The sequence below is a fragment of the Anser cygnoides genome, chromosome 27, assembly GCF_040182565.1.
Source record: "Anser cygnoides isolate HZ-2024a breed goose chromosome 27, Taihu_goose_T2T_genome, whole genome shotgun sequence".
In the NCBI taxonomy this organism is placed as follows: Eukaryota; Metazoa; Chordata; class Aves; order Anseriformes; family Anatidae; genus Anser; species Anser cygnoides.
Genome location: NC_089899.1, coordinates 1,945,577 through 1,966,148, shown reverse-complemented (window position 1 = coordinate 1,966,148; position 20,572 = coordinate 1,945,577). Strand labels below are relative to the sequence as shown.

General features: G+C 58.8%; 3 protein-coding genes across 8 annotated transcripts in view; 1 reads left to right on the top strand and 2 right to left on the bottom strand.

Annotated features, from left to right (window-relative positions):
- Positions 1-20,572, top strand: part of UBA52 (ubiquitin A-52 residue ribosomal protein fusion product 1) — a 147,582-nt gene that overhangs the window by 73,721 nt on the left and 53,289 nt on the right. The window lies entirely within an intron of this gene.
- Positions 1,146-7,023, bottom strand: ISYNA1 (inositol-3-phosphate synthase 1). 3 transcript variants are annotated; one of them, XM_048052398.2, is made up of 11 exons: positions 6,948-7,023; positions 4,588-4,712; positions 4,320-4,481; positions 4,039-4,168; positions 3,772-3,965; positions 3,531-3,680; positions 3,225-3,440; positions 2,959-3,123; positions 2,753-2,866; positions 2,449-2,666; positions 1,146-1,416 (listed from the first exon to the last, which is right to left on the bottom strand). In XM_048052398.2, the coding sequence occupies exons 1-11, from the start codon at positions 7,006-7,008 to the stop codon at positions 1,200-1,202; spliced, it is 1,752 nt and encodes a 583-aa protein (XP_047908355.2). In that variant the 5' UTR covers positions 7,009-7,023; the 3' UTR covers positions 1,146-1,199. The 3 variants fall into 3 exon arrangements, with proteins under 3 accessions (XP_047908355.2, XP_066839730.1, XP_066839731.1); XM_066983629.1 differs by lacking the exon at positions 6,948-7,023 and adding an exon at positions 5,262-5,433; XM_066983630.1 differs by lacking the exon at positions 6,948-7,023 and adding an exon at positions 5,688-5,808 and having other exon boundaries at positions 1,147-1,416.
- The window catches only part of ELL (elongation factor for RNA polymerase II), a 50,387-nt gene continuing 42,338 nt past the window's right edge, over positions 12,524-20,572 (bottom strand). For all 4 annotated transcript variants that reach the window (XM_066983631.1, XM_013199672.3, XM_048052397.2 and 1 more), the window contains exons 8-12: positions 19,346-19,838; positions 16,315-16,381; positions 15,048-15,219; positions 14,134-14,178; positions 12,524-13,137 (exon numbers count right to left, since the gene is read on the bottom strand). In XM_066983631.1, coding sequence (XP_066839732.1) covers positions 13,033-13,137; positions 14,134-14,178; positions 15,048-15,219; positions 16,315-16,381; positions 19,346-19,838 — 882 coding nt within the window. In that variant the 3' untranslated portion in view covers positions 12,524-13,032. The remainder of the gene's footprint in view (positions 13,138-14,133; positions 14,179-15,047; positions 15,220-16,314; positions 16,382-19,345; positions 19,839-20,572) is intronic.

The following is a 20,572-nucleotide window of genomic DNA, read 5'->3' as shown; positions in this document are numbered from 1 at the left end:
TGGGGGGGGGGGAGGGGGTTGTGCAAGCCATTACCCCCCCCATGGAGCATCTCCCCCCCCCCCCCCCAGCACTCTATAGCGCAGGCCCCAGTGCAGAGCAACCCCCCTGCCCCCCCCCCCCCCCCTTCAGTAACAAACCAGCCCCGGGGGGGGCTCCTGGCCCCCAGCCCCGTCTGCGTGCTCAGCCAGCACTGTGATCTTCCTGCCCCCCCACCCCACCCCGAGCGCCAGAGCGGGCCCCCCCCCCCCCTCACCTTCCCCCCCCCCCCCCCCAAGGGACCACTTTAAAAAAAAAAACACTTTAATATGAAGGATTTCGTTTTTCTCCTTTTCCTCCTCTTTTATAACAGAAAGGACCTCAGCCCCCCCCCCCCCCCCCATTGCCCCCCCCCCCCCACCCCGTCCATCCGCCGCGCACCCCCGGCCCCCTCCCCTGTACAGCCCCATGCCGGGGGGGGGGCCCCGCCGTGTCCCCCCCCGCGTCGGGCAGAGAGCAGGGGGGGCAGACCCCCCCCCCCCCCCCCCCGGCCCCGTAGTCGTTGTGTAGGGAGAGCGCGTCCCTTCTTTCTAGTCCCGAGTCTTATCGAAACGAAAACGGGGAAAAAAAAAAAAAAAAAAAAGAAAAAAAAATCATAAAAGAAAAAAAAAAATCATTAAAAAAAAAACGGAAAAAAAATATACCGGAAAAAAAAAATCCCCAAAAAATAATTAAAAAAAAAAAGGAAAAAAAAAAAAAAAAAAAACCAACAACCAACCCTGCATCAATAAATGTAATTTGATTTTTTTCAGAAGGCGGCGTTTGGCTCTTGCTTGGCCCCGGGGGGGGGGCCGGGGGGGGGCCAGGAACCAGGCGAGACGGGGTAAGGGGGGGGCTCGCTGCGGGTGTATTGGCGGGGGGGGGGGGTACAAAGCTTCACAGTTTCGAGTCGGCGTGGGAGCCAGGCAGCACCGGGTGCTGCGGGGAGGGGGGGGGGACACAGGTCGCAGCCCCCACCCTGTATCCACCCCCCCCCACCCCCCTAAAAAGCTCATATAAAATACAAAAAGGCACCCAAGTGTGGGGGGGGGGGGCAGGTAGAACCCCCCCCCCATCCCCATACAGCAGAGCCCCCAACCCTGGTGGGGGGGGTGGGTTGAGGGGGGGGGGGGTGTGGGGGGGGCTGTGCATCCCTTTTGGGGGGGGGGGTCCCCGCCGGGTGTTAGTTGGCCCCGTCGATGTGGAGGGGGGGGCACGGGGGTCCCGGCCGCGCGGTGCCGGGGCAGGGGTGGCCGTTGAGCTGGGGGGGCGCCGCCGCCTTCTTGGGGGTGACGGGGCAGGCGGCCCCCGCCGGGCAGGCGCGCTTCGGGCTCAGCGCCGGCCGCTGCATCTTGTGCTCCAGCAGCATGTGGTTCTGGGGGGGCAGCCCCAGGCAGGCCCTGCCAAGGGGGGGGGGGGAAAGGCTCAGGGGTGGGCGCCGGCACCCACCGGGGCTGGGGGGGCCACAAGGACTGGGTGCCAGGACCCCATGGCCCCGCACACCCCATGCACCGGGACCCATCAGGATTGGGGACCCCAAATATTGGGTACCAGGACCCCGTGGCCCCGCACACCCCATGCACCAGGACCCACCGGGATTGGGGACCCCAAATATTGGGTACCAGGACCCCATGGTCCTGGGCACCCCATGCACCGGGACCCATTAGGATTGGGGACCCCCAAATATTGGGTACCAGGTTGACACCCCATGCACCAGGACCCACCAGGATTGGGAAACCCCAAATACTGGGTACCGGGACCCACCAGCACTGGGAACCCCCAAATATTGGGGTACCAAAACCCAATGGCACCGCGCACCCCCCCTGCACCAGCACCCTGCAGGGTTGGGGACACCCCTGGGGACCCATCAGCGTTGGGTGCCAGGACCCGTTGGCGTTGGGCGCCCTGGGCATCAGGAACTGTGACCAGCAGGGACTGGGTGCTGGGACCGACTGGTGCTTGGCACCCTCTGCGTTGGGTACGGGGGCTCAGTGGCGTAGGACACCCCGGGGAACTGGGCACCCCCTGCATTGGGCACTGGGGGCTGCTGGTGGTGGACACCCCCGGCACTGGGACCCACCAAGATTGGGCACCCCCAGCTCTGGGACCCCATTGGCACTGGGCACTGGGACCCACTGGTGCTGGACACCCCAAACCTTGTGCACCGGGGACCCACTGGTGCTGGACACCCCACGCGTTGGTCCTGAGCACCCATGGGTGCTGGGCACCCTGGGTACGGAGCACCAGGACCCGTGGCTGGGTCTGGCACCCGCAGCCTTCGGGCACCGGGGCCATCGAGACCCCCGCAGGGGAAGCCACCAGCAGCGGCCACCACGGGCCCGGCCGCCCCCGGGGACCTGTCCCCAAGGCTGGGGGGGACCCCGGGACCCCCAGGCAAGGCCACCCCCCGGCTGACCCCCAGGCGCGGGTACCTCAGGATGTTCTCGATGCAGCTGCGCTGGCGGAAGAGGGCGTTGACGACGGGGGTGCCCTCGGGCACCAGCGGGGCCTTGCAGAGGAAGGCGACGATGGAGAGGACGCTGTGGAAGCCCTGGAACTCGGGGTCGCCCTCGGTGCAGAAGGTGATGCGCTGGCACAGCTCCGTCAGGACGGCCAGGTCCAGGATGATGGGGCTGGCCAGCAGCGAGTCCTGCGGGCGGCGAGGGGCACGGGGTGAGGCCCTCGCCCGGCCGGGCTCGGGGACGTGTCGCCCCGCCAGCCCCGCGCCCCGCGCACCTCGCACGTGTTGTGGATGACGATGGTGTTGGTGCCGCCCATCATGATCTCCGACGTGTACTCGTCCAGCGCGCGCTTGCTGTCCCCCACGTAGGGCACGTACTTGATCACCACCTGCCGAGGGACACCCCCGTCAGCCCCCCATCGCCCCCACGGACCCCCCCTCCCCAAATATCACCTCCCCGCCCCCCCGGTCCCCAACTCACGCAGTGGTCGGGCTTGTCGTGCGGTCCGTAGAGGACGGGGTTGGCCTGCACCGTGTCATCCACCACGTTGCTCTTGGAGATCTCCTTGGAGCGGAACTGCTGCGGGGCCGAGAGGTTCTTCCCGTCGTTGTTCCCCAGGTGGTTGTAGCTCACGATGGACTTGGTCTGGGCGGGGGCGGCAGGCAGGTCGACCCCCGGGTCTGTCCCCCCGCGGGGACATCGCGGCCGGGCCCCGAGGCGCCACGCGCAGCCCCGTCCCCGCGTACCTTGAGCCCGGCGCCCACCAGGAAATCCACCAGCACCGACTTGAGCTTGGTCTGCCCCGACTTGAAGTCGTCGCCGCAGATGAAGACGCGGCGCTGGGCGGCCAGCTCCACCGCGCCCGGCACGAAGGTGTTCTGGGGGGACCCGTTGATGTAGGCGCAGCCCTCCAGGATGCTGGCCACGGCGAAGAGCGTGGACGGGGACACCTCCAGGCCTCGCTGCGGGGACACGGGGCGGCTCAGCGCCGGCGGCACGGTGCGTGCGCGTTGTGTGTGTGTGTGTCCCCCCCCCCTCCCGCGCGCCCTCACCTCGATGGCCCGCAGCAGGTTGTCGGCGGTGTCGTTGAGCCCCGGCACGACGTCGCAGAAGCGCTCCGTGTTGGCCGTCCACAGCACGATGACTTTGTCCACCCCGCTGCTCTCCCTGAAGTCCCGGATGTCCCTGCGGATCTGCTCCACCTGCCGTGACCACGGGACGTGGGGACGGGTCAGTGTCGTGTCCCCGTCCTCACCCCCCCCCGTCTCTGCCCCCCCACCGTCCCCCCGGCACCTGCTCGGCCTTGGAGCCGCGGAGCACGTTGTCCGCCCGCTCCTCCTGGTTGGCGGCGATGAACTCGGGGATGTAGATGGAGGGCCGGGGCTTCATCTTCTCCATGTGGGGCCAGAGCTGCTCCTGCAGCGGCCAGTCCAGCACCTCCGCCCGCCGCATGGCCTCGGCCAGGTTCAGCGAGGAGATGTCCCAGCCTGCGGGGGGGACGTGACCGTGCCGCTCCCGCACCCCCTGCCTGTCACCAGGCCCCCCGCCCGCCCCACCTACCGTCAAAGACGATGTCGTTGGGGTGCACCATGGGCAGCAGGTCCCGGAAAGGCACGTAGACGTCACCGGTGGGGCCGGTGCCCAGGCACACGGTGGAGGCTTGGAGCAGCGAGCCGTAGTAGTTGGCTTTCTGGGGAGGAGAGCGCGAGGATGAGTGACCGGCACAGGAGACCCCACAAAACCAGGAACCCGGGGCCACAGCCCCCTTCCGCAGGACCCAGGTGGGGATGGGACCACCTCGGGCGCCCCCGTCCCCATCGGGGTGCAGCCCGGACACCCACCTTGCGCCCCGTCTTGGTCATCCAGGACAGGCCCAGCCTGTTGGCCAGCACGGCCGCCGTCACCGTGGTGCCGTTGTTGCCTCCCCAGCCCACCAGCATCAGGCCCAGGCGGGGGACCTGCCGCCCCGTGCGGAAGGTGAAGCGGGTGGAGCACGGCCTCACCTGCACGGCACAGACACCGGGGACGTGAGCGAGCACCGAGAGGGCCGGACCCGGCGGCACGAGGCCGGGCGCTGGTGTCCCCGACCCCGCCGTCCCCATCCCGTACCTTGGTGACGCCGTTCTCCTTGCAGACGTGCACGGTGCTGTACGTGTACTTGGCCTCGATGAAGTCCTTGCTGTACGTGACATCGGGGCTCTCCACAAGGAATGTCTCTGCCATTGTTCCTGGAGCTGGAATTGGAGGAAATGGGTGGCACCCCCGGAGCCTGGCACGCCGGGCCCCCCCCTCCCGCCGGGACGTGGCTCCGGGCTGTGCCGGTGGGGACGGCCGGCTCCAAGCCCCTGTCCCTGTCCCCTCCCAGCTCAGCACCGCTGCCCCCAGCCCCAGGACATCACCGAGCCCCCGACAAGCGGGGATGGCACGGGGCAGGCTGTCCCCGCTGTCCCCAAAGTCCCCTCTGTCCCCAAAATCCCCGCTGTCCCCATCCCCCGGGTGGCAGATGGCACAGGGGACCGGCGCCAGCAGGACCGGGGGTTACCGGGGGTTACCGGGGACGGCACCGGGGCTCACCGGGGACACCGGCACCGGAGCCACCCCCCCGCTCCGTGCCACCGGGACCCCGGGGGGGGGCGGCCCGGAGCGCGCAGCCCGGGGGAGGGGGCGCGGGGACGCGGCGACCCCGGGGCCGTCCCCAGGGGTGCGGGGGGCGGCAGGAGCCGGGTCCCACCCCCCCCTCCTCGCCCCGGTTTAGGGGGGGGGGGGATGGGGGGGGCACTCACCGGAGCGGGGGGCGCGCAGGAGCCCGGTGCCGGTGCTGCCCCACGGGGGGATGCGAGCGCGGCTGGGGCTTCCCCTCGGCTCCCGCCGCTTAATCGGCTCCCAGGGCCCGCCCCCCCCCCCGGCTCCGCCCAGCCCAAAACTTTCCATCCTCGCCGGACCCCCCCAGGTCCCGTCCCGTCCCCCCCCCCCCCATCCTCCCGCCCCCGCACGTGCCCCGGTACCGGCGGATGGGGGGGGGGGGGAGGCACCGGGCACGGCCCCAGCTCGCCCCCGGCCCCCGCTGCCCCGCGCGCTGCCGGGCTCCGTGCGCTCGGCACCGGCTCCGTGCGCGCCCCACGGGCAGGGGTGTCCCGGGGGGGGGTGTCCCGGGGGGGGGGGGGGGGGGGGGTCCCGTGTCCCCCCGTGTGTCCCCCCCCGGTTCTCACCGGCGGGGCCCGGAGCGGGGCGGGCCGAGCCCTCCCGCAGCGCCGCGCCTCCAGAAGGGGAAGCGGCCGCTGACCCGGGAAGGGGAAGTGGCACCGGGGCCGGGGCCGGGGGGGTCCCGCCGCTGCCTTCCGCCCATTCACGGCCCCGGGCCCGGGGCTTCCGGAGCGGCGGGGGATGGGGACGGGGGGGGGGGAACCGGAGCTTGCCCACGGGGCCGGGCCCACGCGGCCGGAGCAGCCTGGGGCATCCCGGAGCCCCCCGCAAGGGGACCCCGGAGCTCCCCGCATGGGGGTCTGGAGCTCCTGGCACCGTCACCCCGCAGCACCCAGCACCCTGCAGCCCCCGGCTTGGGCGTCCCAAAGGCCCCATTGTGGGGATCCCGCAGCCCCCATCACCCTGCAGCCCCCACCACCATCACCCTGCAGCCCCCGGCTCGGGCATCCCAAAGCCCCCATTTTGGGGACCCTGCAGCCCCCATCCCCATCCCCATCACCCTGTGGCCCCCATTATCATCACCCTGCAGCCCCCGTCACTGTCACCCTGCAGCCCCCACCGCCCTGCAGCCCCTGGCTTGGGCATCCCAAATCCCCTATTTTTGGGGACCCCACAGCACCCATCACCGTCGCCCTGCAGCCCCCATCGCCGTCACCCTGCAGCCCCCATCGCTGTCATCCTGCAGCCCCCGTCACCGTCACCCCACAGCCCCCACCACCCCCACCCAGCCCATCCCAGAGCCCCCCAGCCTTCTGACCCCACAGCCCCCAGCACGGGCACCCTGACGGCGGCACCCTGCAGCCCTGTCTCACCCTGCAGCCCCCACCCCATTGCGGGCAGGGGGCCGCCGGGCGCTGCCCCCCCCCCCCCCCCACTTTGGCCATGGGAGAGGCCGCCGGGAGGCTGCTCCCAGCCTCTGCGGAGGACGGGCAGCGGGACAGCGAGGGGGCCCTGGGGGGCCTGGCCGCCATTTCAATGGGAAGGCCCCGCTTCAAAGGAGCCCCCACCCCCCTTTCCCCAACACCCCCCCCCCCGGAGCAGGAGCAACGCCCGTGTCCCCCCCCCCCCAGCGCTCCCAGCCCCTTCCCCACCCATGCTCCCCGCCGACGTGGCGAGGACAGCTCGGCTGCCACCCACCCGCCAGCCCCGGGCCCTGGCTCCGCGGGGGCCGCTGGCACCGCCAAGCGTGTGCAGAGGGTTTTTTTTTTTGGGGGGGGGGGCACATGGGGGGGGGACGACACGCGGGGACCACCGGGGCCGGGCACCTGCTGGGGGAAGCCGCCGGGCATCGGCGGTGCCGGGGGCGTCGGGGCCCGAGGGCCGCATCCAGGCCGTGGGCAGCGGCGGAACAATGCGCCCTCAGTGCCGGGCTGGAGCACAAAACGAGCCCCGCGCTGGAATTCCAGTGCCTCAGCAAATTATTGAAACAAAAATAACATTTCTTTGTACAATAATCCTGGGGCGGGGAGGGTCCGGGCAGCGCTGCCAGGGGCCGAGAACTGGTATTTTTCCACTGGCTTTCCTTTTTTTGCCCCCTCCCAGAACTCCCACCATTGTTCCTTCCCCCACTCCCTTCCCACCCCTCCCACGCTCGGCACCGCATGAGCGGGGCTCCCTTGTTCCTGCTCCCGGCGCTCATGGGCCGGGCGCCCGGGCCGGCCGCCCAGCGCCTTCAGCTCCCCAGCTGCCGGGGGCTGGCGGGGGGCCAGGCGAGCACGGAGCCATAGCGACCAGCGCGGCCCCAGAGCAATGGCACCGGGAGGTGTCCCCCCCCCCCCCCCCCCAAAAAAAAAAACCCTCTGCCAGGCCCCAAACCCACCCATACGTCGCCTTCAGGGCCTGATTCTCTTCCCCCAACTGGGGGGGGGTTGCTTATGGGGATCCCCTGGAGGGCATCCCCCAATCGCCCATCCCATTCCCCTATAATATCGCCCCAATTCACTCATCCCAAAGCCGCTGTTTTTACCCCAAGCCCTCCCGCCCGCAGCAGGCTGCCTCCTGCACCTTTGGGATTTTTCCCTTGGCGTTAAATAACCCCCAGCCTCTGACCCTCCCTTATCTTCGCCCGCGGCCGCTGCTGGCAGCTCCTTTTCCTCTCCTTCCTGTCCCCTCACCGTGACCCGCCGGGAGCCACGCACCCAAGGATGGACAGACGGACGGATGCGTGCAAAGGGACAGACGGATGGACAGCTCAGGGTGGTCGCCGCGCCGCGGTGGGAGCACGGCAGCGGTGCTGCAACAGGGACTGGCTCCGGCCGAGCGCGTCGAGGGCAAATTAGGCTAATGAGCTTCCTCCTGGAAATGAGCCGCCAAGCAAAAGGCGCGCGTGACCCGACCCCACGGGACGGAAAAACCCGCGGCTGTTTCGCCGTGTTTCGAGCATCCCGCGGACCTCGGCACGCCGCGGGGCGATCGCGCCCCGTTTGGTGACACGGGGACAGCGTGGCGTGCCGCGCGGGGACACTGCCGGGTGCGAGCTCGGTGGTCGTGGCCAGGGCTCCTCGTGGACCTGCACGAGGTGCACGCCTCGACCCGGGGATGCTGCCCCGCTCGCAGCCCCAAAATCGGGGGGATTTCTGCAACCCCGAGCTGCTCCGTGCTGCGTGCCCCCTCCGAAGGCCGGCGGCCGTGGGTTCCCAGCCGGGTTCAGATAAGAAGGGAAGCTTCTGGAGCCGGGCTGGCTCTGGCACAGAGGAAGCAGCCAGTAAATTTCCACTGGTGCTGCTCGGAGTTAATTAGTTCTCTGCGTGACCCCAGGCAGCGCGAGCTGCCAGGGGTTCGGAGGAATTACCTAGGGAAGCCGAGGGCTGCGGCAGGAGGGGATGGGGACCCCGGAGGGCGCAGGCGGCGGCAATCCCACACTTCGCTGATGCAGACCTGGTGTCCCCAGGGAGGTGGCAGGTGACGGGGGGTGAGCCTGCACCAGTGACAGAGGTAACGGGCAGGAGGGACAGGGAACGAGGAGCTGTGGATGCTCGAGAGGTGGTGAAGTGACAGCCAGGGCTCTGCGCCTTCCCGAGGGCAGCACTCGGAACTAAAACCCCGAGGGCTTTGCCCCAGGCTGCTCAGGACCTGCAAGAGCCTGGCTCAGCTAACACGAGGCCTCCGTTCTCTCTCCCTGAGCGCTTTGGAAAAGCACCACCAGGCTCCACGCACCCGGCTCACCCCCTGCGAGCAAACCCTCAGCTGCAGAAGCATCCCTTCCCTGCCCCACGCTCCTGCATTTTCCTTTTCCAAAGCTGAAGCTGGTGAGATTAAGGCCCAAGCGGAGCCCACCATTTCCCCCCACTTTCAAAAATAACAAAAAAAGCTGAAATATCTATTCCTTAGCCACATTATTTGATTGATGGATTGCATGCACTCGCCCCATCGCTATCTCACTATTTTGGAGGTAGAATCCAGGGTCTGGCACTAAAGGGGAGCCAACCACAGACGAATGCTGGCTCGTTATTTGCACAGGTGGATAGAGCGTGATCTGCCAGCACTTCTGGCCCTGAGACCGGTGAACTTGTGTCTGTCATCCTCTGTTAGAGGAGGGGATCCCAAAGCAGGCAGCACAGCAGCTGCCCAAGGAGACCAGGAGCTGCTCAGGGCGCCCTGCGGCACCGGGCAGCAACAGGAGCGTTTTTGCTCTGCTTTTTGCCTGCTGCAGCCGTGGCGAGCAGCAGAGCCAGGGACGGGGCAGAGCCAGCTGCAGAACAGCAAGCAGCCATCAGGAAGGCTGCGGGGGAAGACAGAGATCTGGGAAGGAAGAGCAGGAAGAGGGACAAAATCTGGGTACAACCAAGCCACCAACTGTACCCTGAGCTCTGGCTCAGGAAGCCAGGACCACGGTTGCTGACTGCAGCTCCTGCCCAGCCACGTCTGCTTCGGACTCGAGGAACAGCATCCCCGCTGCAGCCCACCTTTGTTTTTCCTTCCCTTACCTACTAAAACTTATTCAAACAACTCGGTTCCTTTAAGCTTCCTGCTTTCGAAAGCCATTTCAGACATCTATCACCTTTCTCGCGTTTTCTTGGAGTAAGAAGCACTGAAAAGAAATATACAACCTTATTGTTTGCTTGTTTTCCAATACAGTGAATTTATTATATGTTGCAAAATCAGCATTCAGCTTTTTAGTGTACAAAAAAGGACACTAGCTCTTAAGAAAAGATTAGGAAAGCTGAAGACTATGCTGCCTTTAAATTGTAACATTTTGGCAAAGTGAAAAGCTCTTTTGTAAACTCCAACTCCATGGCTCAATATAGTTTTATCCACAGTACAATATTACAAAGTAAAACACAGTATCAATAAGTTAAGATCATACTTAATCACCTAGAACTGGTTTCTATTAACCCAAAAAGCACAAAATTTGCCTAGCTTCGTAATCTCTAAAAAGAAAAAAAAAGGCAGATTCGACTACAATTCTTTAACACAGTCCAAAAGAAAAGTGAAGCAGAAAGTTGTTGAATGCTAATTGGGTCTCACAGTTTGGATATTCATTAAATATTTTCAGTTTTATATTCAAATTTTTAGAAGTTCCAGAATATACATGTAAATGTACACAATACATCTTTGTATACAACTCTGTTTGCAAAAATATCTTATAGCAGATGTATAAAGATTGAGATCCATCTCTACTCCCCTCCCCCCTCCCCGATCCCCAAAAGCAAAAAACCCCCTTCAAAATATTAAGGGTCAGAACGAGAAGTGTTTCCATGGAAGAACCGACTCGTCTTGGTTACGGAGCCGCTGCCTCTCCTGCCGGTCGAGTTTCTAGCCCCTCGCCCAACTCGCCTCTCGGTCCCAGGTGGACGCAGTCCCACCGAACCCCGCTGCCTGCCGCGAGCCCGGGACGCGATGGGCAGGCGCTGCCCGATGGCACGCGTTCCCGTGGAGCTCAGCACCATCACCGCTGGATTCATGTGAGCTCCAGCCAGCGATGCTGCTCACGGATCGGGCACCTGGTGGGCTCGGCAGCGATGGATCCCGCACAGACCCCGGACAGCGAGGCTCCGCGCTCCGCAGTGCCCGTCCCGATGCCCCCTGGCAGCGATGCTGGCAGGAACGCAGACCCTGCTGCTCCTCTGGGATCCTCCTCGGTGCACGAATTCGCTGCTACAGGGAGCTTGCTGGAATCAGGTCAGAGCCTACATGAGGCTCAAGCTCCAAGGGACGTGGGTGCCCATCTGATGTTCCCTCCTGCCACTGCTCACGAAACCCGGGCGCTCACCAGGTGTGATGCCCCGCTGGGAAGAACAAAGAATCCTGGAGAAAAGCTCCTCGCCTTCCTTCACGCACCATCTTCCAGCCTTCCCTCCCTGGTGGAAGCATCGGAGGTGCAGCATTACACGAGCAAGACAGAGCGCTCCCTAACCGCCGGTCTTCTTTGTTCAGAGAGGAAGAGATGAGCCCGAAGCGTGCCCTGGCCCCGGGAGCCTTCTCTGGACTTCCTAGCGGGGCTCTCACCCTACAGACCCCACGATCCTTGGGGATCACATCTCGTCCCCCCTCTCCTTTACCGCTCTGCTTCAGAACAGTTTGGGTTTTGCGGGCCAGCAGAAACACGTGGCTTTCCAGTGGGTGTCCGTGGAGCACGGCCGGAGAGGCGCCGTGAGCGCAGGCAGCTCCCTCGAGCCCGAGGCTTCCCTTTGGAGAACGGGATGGCAAAATCCTGGCGAGCGCTGGACGTCTGCGGACAACGCAGCGGGGACAGAAACTCGGGACGTGGCAAACGACAAAGCCAAGTGGTGGCCCTGTCCGGGCGACACAGCAAGAACAACCTAGCCAGAACGGATATTTTGGATACAATGGATATCTTTTTTTTTTAAATACAGCAGATGGACCCACTTTTTTTGGGTGGAAAAATAAACTGCTTCTTGTAAAAGAACTGTTTTCCCTCCTCAACTCTGCCATTCCGCTCCTTCAAAGGGTGAAAGACTCTTCAGTGCAACCTCCAAGGGAAGGAGACGCCCCGGGAAAGTAATCCTTTACTTTGAGATAAACGGAAGCGGGAAGAAGTCAAATCGCACAGGCTGGCAGGATTAAAAGGGGGAGAGGGGAGAGAAAGAAATAGCAGAGTTAAAGGACACCTTTGTGCTTTTTGGCGTGTTTCTCACACCCTGGCCATACTCTAAAAATGTTCCCTTCAAGTCCAAAAAAAAAAGAAAAAAAAAATCAAGAAGAAAGACTGCGACGAGAAGCTGGCTAGATAAAGCACAACAGGGGAAGTGACCCGCATGGGAAAACGCTACCTTGCTTCTCTCACACTCAGGCGCCTGTTCTGAGAATGGTTTTCTGCTGCTGCTTCTTTGGAAGTCAGACAAAAAAAACAGAAGAAAGCATCACGTTCCCCACCCCCCGCCCCCTCCTCTCCTATGGGTCATTACAGGTAATAAAATAACTTCTCTGGGTAACTATCCAACGAGCTTCAGTAACACTGCAATTGTAAGACAGGAAAGGTTCTGAAACACTTGGCCTAAAAGGAAAAGGGAGGCACAGTTTTAGAAAAAGATGCTTTTTTTTTTTTTGTTATACAAAAATAGACCATAGTCTCATTACGCAATTAAGAAAATTGGCTGCCTTGGTAGAAAATTATAAAAGTCAAAGACAGACAGGTCTCGGTCTTCCCAGCATTGGTACGTGAGGGGTAATGCAGGCAGACTGGACTGCGCGTGCTGCAAGGTCTACGCCCGCTGGATCCCAACGCACGCGTGGACCGAGACTTTGAGAGGAAGGATCCGCATCTGCACGGCGCCAGGCACCCGGTGCAGATCCCCGGGCTGTTCCCCTCCTACTGACACAACCACCTCAAAGAGAGCACACACCGGAGATGACAAAAGCAGGAACAAACAACGAGAGCTCTGGGTACTTGGTGTATTTAACACGGTGCCATGGAGAGCAGACAGCTTGCATATGAACAGTCGCAGGTGCCAGAGAAGGAGGTAACCTAGCAGCATTCCAGTTCCTCACCATTTGAAGGACAATTTGTAACCCAGCGGACCTGGGCCAGGGGTAATTACACTTCATGCCAAACTTTTAATCCATGAAAACTACCGATTCTTAACCTTTGGGAGCTTCGGTCACTTTAGGCAAGTTTTTTCCCTTAAGTGTCAATCGCTGGCTTCAAACAAGCAGAGTTTCGTTTGTTACATCCCGACATTCAGAGAGGCTACAACTCGAGAGGACCGTGCCAGGCGCTGGCGTGCTACCTGGCGCAGACGCGGACACAAGAGACACGCCACTGTAAGAAATCCCCAAGTTCTTCCACCAAGAAGAATTTAATGCTCATCTCTGAAAGGAATCTAGTTGTATAAAAGGGAACGTAACGTCCAGGTGACTTTTGCCCTACCCAGTCCAGATCAGCGCCAGCTAGAACTGCTGTTGGTCATACTCTGCTATCAGTTTTTTAATGTGAGCCAGTTTGTTGTGGAGGTATTCGCAGCGGTTCTTCTCTTGGCTGTAATTGGGGTTAGTCTGTAAAGAAAAACGAAGATGTAGTGACAGTGCAAGCCTTCAGCGACATCCACGTCAAACCCGGCCGAGGCTCTCTGACCTCAAGGTATAAACAGATAACCGGGGAGCAGAGCAGACACCCGCTTGTTTCGAAAGGACCTGTCCTGTTCAAACAAGGCAAAGAGCTAAATAAATCCCTTCTCATCAGTGCCCAGCTCCGGGGAGCTGATCACGGGGGAGCGAGCACACCTTGCGCGAGGCACCGAGCGCTCAGAGCAGCTGTGCCGCACGCGTCAGCTTTCAGCGAGCATCACCTGCCCTTTGGCCCCCACGTTAGCACCGGATTGTGCAAGTCTGAGAGCTTTAAGACAAAGATGAACTTACCACACAGGGACGCTCTTCCCAAAGCTCCCAAATCCCCCAGGGACAAGAGGGATCAGGGCTGTATCCATAAATATCCCCTGCCCTGGTACGTGGATGCCCCAGCCTGCCTCTGCTCTGCTACCTCATCCAGCTGAGCCACAAATCCTCCCGGTCAACAGCTGCTTTATGCATACGCGAAGGCAAAATATTCTGTACGCCATGCACAAAAAAGCAAGCTGAGACCACAGGGGACTATGCACCCGCGTGGTTCGTCCTAGAGGCTGAGCTCAGCTCCTACCAAGTACACCAGCAGACCCCAAGACCTGGAGGATCCCGTTATCGCTTGGCCTCGCCATCCGAAACACAAACTGTTCTTTCACTTGAGGGGAGAGAAACACTAACTTTAATACATCTGTTCTTTTGCTAGCACGCCACTAACAAAGTGGAAGCGTTCCCCAAGATGCACAGAGCAGTCCCAGCTGCCCACAAACCCTTTCTGAACAGTGAAAGGACCACTCTTCGGACAAGCTCGAGCTGAACAAAGGTCTGCTCGTAAGCTAGAGGCTGGGTTTTCACTTGGCAAGCACCCATTTCTTTCAGTCGCTAGGGGCACCACCCAAAAGCCTTGTTTATGGGCAAATATTTTTTCCTTACCTTTTTAATTTTCCGGTATTCCTGTAATATTTGATCATGGATGGTCTAAAAAAGGAAAAGATAACTTGTTTTCAGAACAGCCAACAGTCTCGCAACCTGAAGCAACAGACAAGCATTTACCCATGGCCTGACATGCACATTTCCTCCAAATACTGACCAAAACCTTCTCCCTGGTGCTAACACCAGGGGCACGGGAAGGAACAGGTCCCTGTCCCAATTCCCCAGCCACAAAATCTACCTGTAACAAGCACTTGAATTGACAGGATAATTGACGTTTCCTCCACAGCTCAGACTAATTTTTCCCCGAGATACAAGAATATTGCAGTGAGGAATCAGTAGATTTCTCACAGAGGGGAAGGACGTTTGAGGGAAGAAACTGTGCTTAGTACAATACGTGCTCTGCAAAAAATCTGTTTGTTATACTCACTGAGCCTTATTTTCTCAAGATAATGAATAGTTAAAGCTCTTCTAAAATCGGTCTGACAAGTTGAATAATGCTACATTATTAAGATCAAAGATTGGAGAGAAACAGATGACCCTGTCCTAACTCCCCTTCCAGCCCCGATACGCTACCATATGTGCGAATATGAGTTTTCTGGCTCGGACACACTAATAGCTTCCAGCAGCTTTTGGCTGAAGACGCCAATTGTCTCACTGAGGCCTTTCCTTGTCAACAAGTACCATGATGTGTGCTCCAGCTTGAAAACGAAAGAACACAGAGCTGTTTTAAGAACAGTCCACAAAGCTGTCAGCTGTGCGCACGTTCTGCATCCACCAGTCCTGGGCTCTGGGCATTTATTTCACAGGCAGGACACGGGGCCTCCACCAACCAGCCCGGAAAGCCCCGAGCACAGAGCAAGCTGTGGCAGCCCCACTCGCAGGAGCAGCTTTTCGAAGGATAAATTTGTCTCTACCTTGTATTCTTCAGAGCCCTGCAAAAGTTGCTTCAGCTTGGAGTCTAACTGCGTAAACCGCCGGGTTATCCTCTCTATCCGAGCGTGCAGGTCTCTGTACTCGTTGTACTCCGCGTTGAAGTCGTTTTTGTAACTCTGACGCTGCTCCGAAGAGGAAATGGCTGCGTATTTTCTAGAGGGAGAATAATTTCGTTAAGCGGTTTAGTGATTATTCCCTGCAGACAGCGCGAAGGCTGCGGTGCCAAGAGCAGGATGACAAGTCTGCCAGGTGACTGACTGCACTTGGGAACAGTCTCCTGCGATCTGCGTGACAGTGGCACTGAGATAACTGCTGTACCTTGACCTCTCCGTAAAACAAGACAATATTTGCTCCGAAAACTTCCCATCTCTGCAAGACAGGCTGGAATATGCAGGTACAGCAAAGCCTGCGAGCAGATGAGGGTGTAGGAGGACACTCAGATAGCACTGCTACAGCTTTTCTAATTCCTGCTGTCCCCCAGAACATGGAGTTCTGCATCTGTGCCAGACCTCGGAACAGCAGGAATACGATGCTTCCAGCGCTCAGAGTCTTTAAAGGAACACAAAAACCGTTCAGCTATCATTGCAAAACGCTCGCAGGACTATTATGTGGCAAGCGCGGGATGAGAACCACGTTGAATAGGCTGAATACATCTCCACCACCTTCTGAAGATACCCAAGGAGCTGAACACGACACAAGAGCTCATGTTTAACAGATGCGCCTCCGAGGCCCTTTGAAAGTCGTTCAGCTCAACAAGAAGCCATTAAACCTGACATTCTGCAGCGAGCCCAGCAGCCAGTCCTCTGTGATGGCAAAGCTCCTCTTTTCACAGGTGATGACTCTCATTTGCCACCTTGCTCCAGCTGCAACGCGGTGCCTGAACGTGTACAAGCTAACTGAGGTGTCAAATTAAGGGAAAACTTTCACTGCGTCAACTTCAATGTGCTCTAGCCTTCAAGAGCTGACTCCTTGAGAGGGGTCGGCACAAAGAAGCATCTACACAGGACGTGCTAACACGAGATAAGGAACTCGTCATCAAAACGGTCAGGGCAGAGCCAAGGGTGAGCCAATCTGAGACCCATTTTGGTTTCAGGAACTACCAGCAAAGGACTTTTTTTTTTTTTTTCAGCCCACCTTCCAAAGTTCAATCAAGTAACACTTAAATCCAACAAAAAGTCACCGAGACACTGTGATTTTTAGACTGAAACACGATCCCAAAGTGACGAAACAAGCAATAAAGATACTCACAATAAATAATCTGGCATTTCCGAAGTTGATGTTGGTACACTAGAATTATTGCATGTTCCATTTAAACCTGGAAGAAACAAAAACTTGCTTTTAGACATTCTTAAACTTCAGAGCTCTATGCAATAAAACTGTAAATTCATAAATCTATCCACAGCATGCAGTTTATTGAATTCGAAGGGTTTCTGTTGTGCTTTAAATTGACAGAGATGGAAGGTGTAGTGTGAGGTGGCTGAAACCTCACGCTTCCCTAATATTTGTCAGCAAAACGACACCGACATCAGCCAACGCACTGAGCAGCGACACGGCCTCGTTTAATTGGTTTGGGAACACCGCCTGCGGGGAGGGATAACGCTGGTATCAACCACAAAACACATTTCTGGGTCCAGATGAGCACAAGAGAACTGAGCAAGGTGCACGTTTCTCCCCCCCAGTTCTACACTACGTAGATCCCTGCTATTATTATTAGGGATTCCTATAGGATCTATAGGATCTAACAGGCTTGTAGGGCACGCAGCTTTCTCCTCACTTAGCCCTGCTGCCCTGCAGACAATCAAAGTGCTCTGTTTTATCAGGTGGAAGAAGCATAGACCAAACGAGGCTCAACTAGAAGTGTCTAGGACTTTAAGTGAAGGGACCAAAGACCTCAGAAGGAATGGGATTTTGAATGCGAGCCTAAAGCAGGCTCTGTCCCCAGCCTAAACTAAACACTGCATTATTTATTTGGAGGAAGAAAAGCAGTTGGATACTGGCTTGAAAAGGGATACTTCCTGTAAATTGTATTATTCTGAAAGCCCTACTCAGAAAGTCAACTGCATCCCTGAGAAGGCAGCAAAAGAAGAGACAAATGGAGGAGGCTGCAGAGGATTCAACTCATCTGCTTTGCAGAAATTAATTTCTTCTTTCATCTTTTTTTCCTTTTTCCAAGCCTGCTCCTTAGAGCCAGCAGCACTGTGACTGCGCAAGTCCCCTGGGGATGCGGGGGGCAGCCCCACGCCTCGCCCGTCCCCACGCTCACCAAGCTCCTTTCCAGTCCTTACCCCAAATAAGCTGCAGAGAGCACGAAGTGCCAAAGTTACAGCAGGGGGATGTAAAAGCAACAACCTCATTGCGTTTTTTTAACAATCTGTTTTTCCCGGAGTTCCTGCGGGCAGGCTTTGCCGAGCGGAGCGCCCGAACAGCGTCACGGGGAGCAGAGCAGCCTTAATTCCTGCTGCAGGCGTCTGCAAACAGCTCTGCTCTCTTCCACACCTGACAGCAGAGCGGGAGATGCCGAACACGGGCACGGAAGATGGTGGTGGCGAAGGGAGGAGAAAGTTTGGTTTGCCTGTGAGTGCCACCTACTGTCTGCCGACAGGACCCCAGGGTCCCTTCAGTGCCTCCGGAACAGGAGAAATCCTTTCCCCTGCAGCCTCTGGGCACAAAGGGCATTTGGGAAGACGTCGGCTGCTCGCTGCAGGCAGCAGCAGCAGGATCAGGCCCCCACTAAGGGGCAGAAATGTGGGCAGCAGGATCCCAAGTCCCGAAACTGCCCCAAATCCCAGCAGCCGCTGCCCACATCCTGTTTGCGCTGACTTCGGAGGCCAGCCCGGCTGTTACCTCGCATACATCAGCGGGCAGCAGGAACAAAACCCCGAATTCACAAAGAGCCAGGCACTGAGCTGCTTTTAAAGCAGAGCAGAGAAGGCGATAAAGGCTCAGCAACTCCACGAAGAAAGAATTCGGCTCGTTTTGGTACTCAAGAACTGTTGACAAAGACATCCGCCCCCAGATTGCATCTACCTCCACGGCTGTTCAGGACACGAGGTACATCAGGGAGAACAACTCGTTAACACGGGCAGAAAAAAAAACACAACAAAACAGGACTGACACAAAAGATCAAAGCAGAAGTATCTGCTCGTGCAGAGCGCTGCTCTGCAGCACCACGAAGTCCCCACATACAACGCTCACAAGTACAGAGCGCAGCCAAAAACCAGCGGTGAGCACGCAGAGCGTGCTGTCGGTGCTACAAAGGCAGAGGGGAAGGCAAGAGCTGACACCACGCAGCTCCAAACTACTCCTGAAGCTCTCCCCTTCCACGAATGCGATGAATTAATTCCAGTTTTTTGACTAATTAATTCCACTTTTGAGCTGCTGCCCCTTCTGAGCCAAATGCGGGTGATTTTCATGCTCCAGCCATGAAGAGGAGCGTAGTAAAGGGGCGAAGGAAAATAAAATGGATGCAAGAAGAAGTTGAGCAGCAGAACCGGGCTGCGGTGTTCCTAGGGGCTGCAGGGGAGGTCCCGCTGCTCCGGAGAGCTTTAAGAAGGAAGCAGGAGAGCAGCAGACACTGCAAGGGAACGGAGTGGATTAGCCAGTAAATATACATATTCTCTGCTCTAACTTCTAAGAGTACACAGAACTGACTTAGAAATGTATTTTTTGATGGGAAGCTTTTTTATCACATCCCAGTGGCTAACAGGTTCGCTATTTCGTTAGTCCTCGAAACGAGAAATTCAGACCTGTAGTGGGATAGAGCAAGGAAGCCTTCGGCCCGAAGGAGCTGGTCGTGTGGAGCCCCAGCAGTCTTTATCACAGGACTTATCTATCGCTTCTGTTGTGTCCAATATTACAAGCTTTTGTGACTAACTTTTCATTACCGAGTTAAAAATCAATACAACAGCCATCACAATGCCAAACACAAGCAGAAGAGCAGGAGGTAATCAAGCGGCGCTGCCTTTCCGACAGATCTTGGTGCCTGCCTTTCATCCCCACGTATTAATAAAGCTTTTAATTTAACAGGGAGAAACATGACACGGGCTGAGGCAGCTCCAAACAGCAGCAAAGGTCGAACAGGAAAAACCTGATAGCCTCTTTTGGGAGGAAGAGCCTGTGCTGATTTGTAGGCAGGGACAGCAGCGATATTTCATCAACCACGCAGGCTCTGCAAGTGGAATGACACACGCAACCTCTTCCCTCAAATGGGTTCAGAGCAGAAATAATAGGCAAAATAACATTAACACAACCCAAAGGGGGCATCCCAGCACCGACGTACCTGTGACATCCTGTGGCACACTAACTAAGTCAGCATTTTTTATTACTTCACAGTCCTGCTTCTCCTCTTTGCACTTCTCTTCGCCCTTCTTCTCCTTCCTCTCCTTCTCCTTGTCTTTGTGCTTTTTGGATTTCTTCTTGCTTTTGACGTACGAGCCGCAATTGTGCTTGCTCGTTTGGGGACAGTCTGTCGGCGAAGGGTGAGTCAGCCTGTCGGCCTGCTCCGCGGTCTCACAGTCTCTGCCGTTGTGAGTCAGGTCGTTGCTGACATCCGCGAGGGGGTCGTGAGGCCTGGGCAGCTCCAGCGCGGGCAGGCTGGAGCTGGAGCTCACCGACTCCGGGAGGGCCGGCGGCAGCGCCGCGGCGGGGGCGTCCTTGCCGTTGGAGGAGTTCAGCTTCCCGTTGAAGGCGGGCTGAGCCCTGTGAGCCAGGTGCGAGATCCTGGGCTTCTTGTTGGCCAGGGGATCGATAAACTCCAGGGGCTGGGATCGTTTCTGGGGAGGAAAAAGGAAAAGAGAAGTAAGTATCTCCAGGCCTGGGCAGGATTTCGGATGCGGCGTTCGTCCCGGTGCTGTTACCGCTAGGTGGTGGTGCAGTGCTGGGAACAAGGCCGTCACCAGAAGAAGGGCTCTGGAAGCTGCCAGCAAACCTCCCCGCTCCCAGGCTGGTCCCTGCAGCCCCAGCACCCTGCACACGGGCTCCAGGACCGCCAGCACCCAGCTCCTGCAGAGCCAGCACAGCCCACGCCGCGTCCCGACAGCCCCCAGAGCCCACGGCTCCTTGGGAGAGCCGAGCTGTGACAGTTTTAGAGGCCCCCTGATGGCACCAGAAATTAATTTGCACTGCTCACGTACCAGGCCACGCCATCCTGCCTGCTCTCTTCAGACCTTACTTCCAACCTAGCCCTTCAGAAGCCAGCCCTGTCCTCCCCCCTCCCTGCCCCAGGCGCTCAGAAGGGAAGCAGCCACAAAACACCCTCCATCGTCTCATCTGGTGGCGTTTCGAGCACCTCCAAGTCCCTGCAAAAGGCTGGGGGAAAGATGTGCCGGATCCCCGGAGCAGGAGGGATTCACACGTTCTGCACTTAACTCCCAGCTGACTTTACCAGCTCCGAGGCCGACGGCTTCGCCCTCGCGATACCGCTCCTTCCTCTTCTCAGAGAGGCATTTCCCAGAAGAGGCGAGAAAGCACCAACTGCTAAGTACTCAGAATTTCAGGCAAAAGAGGT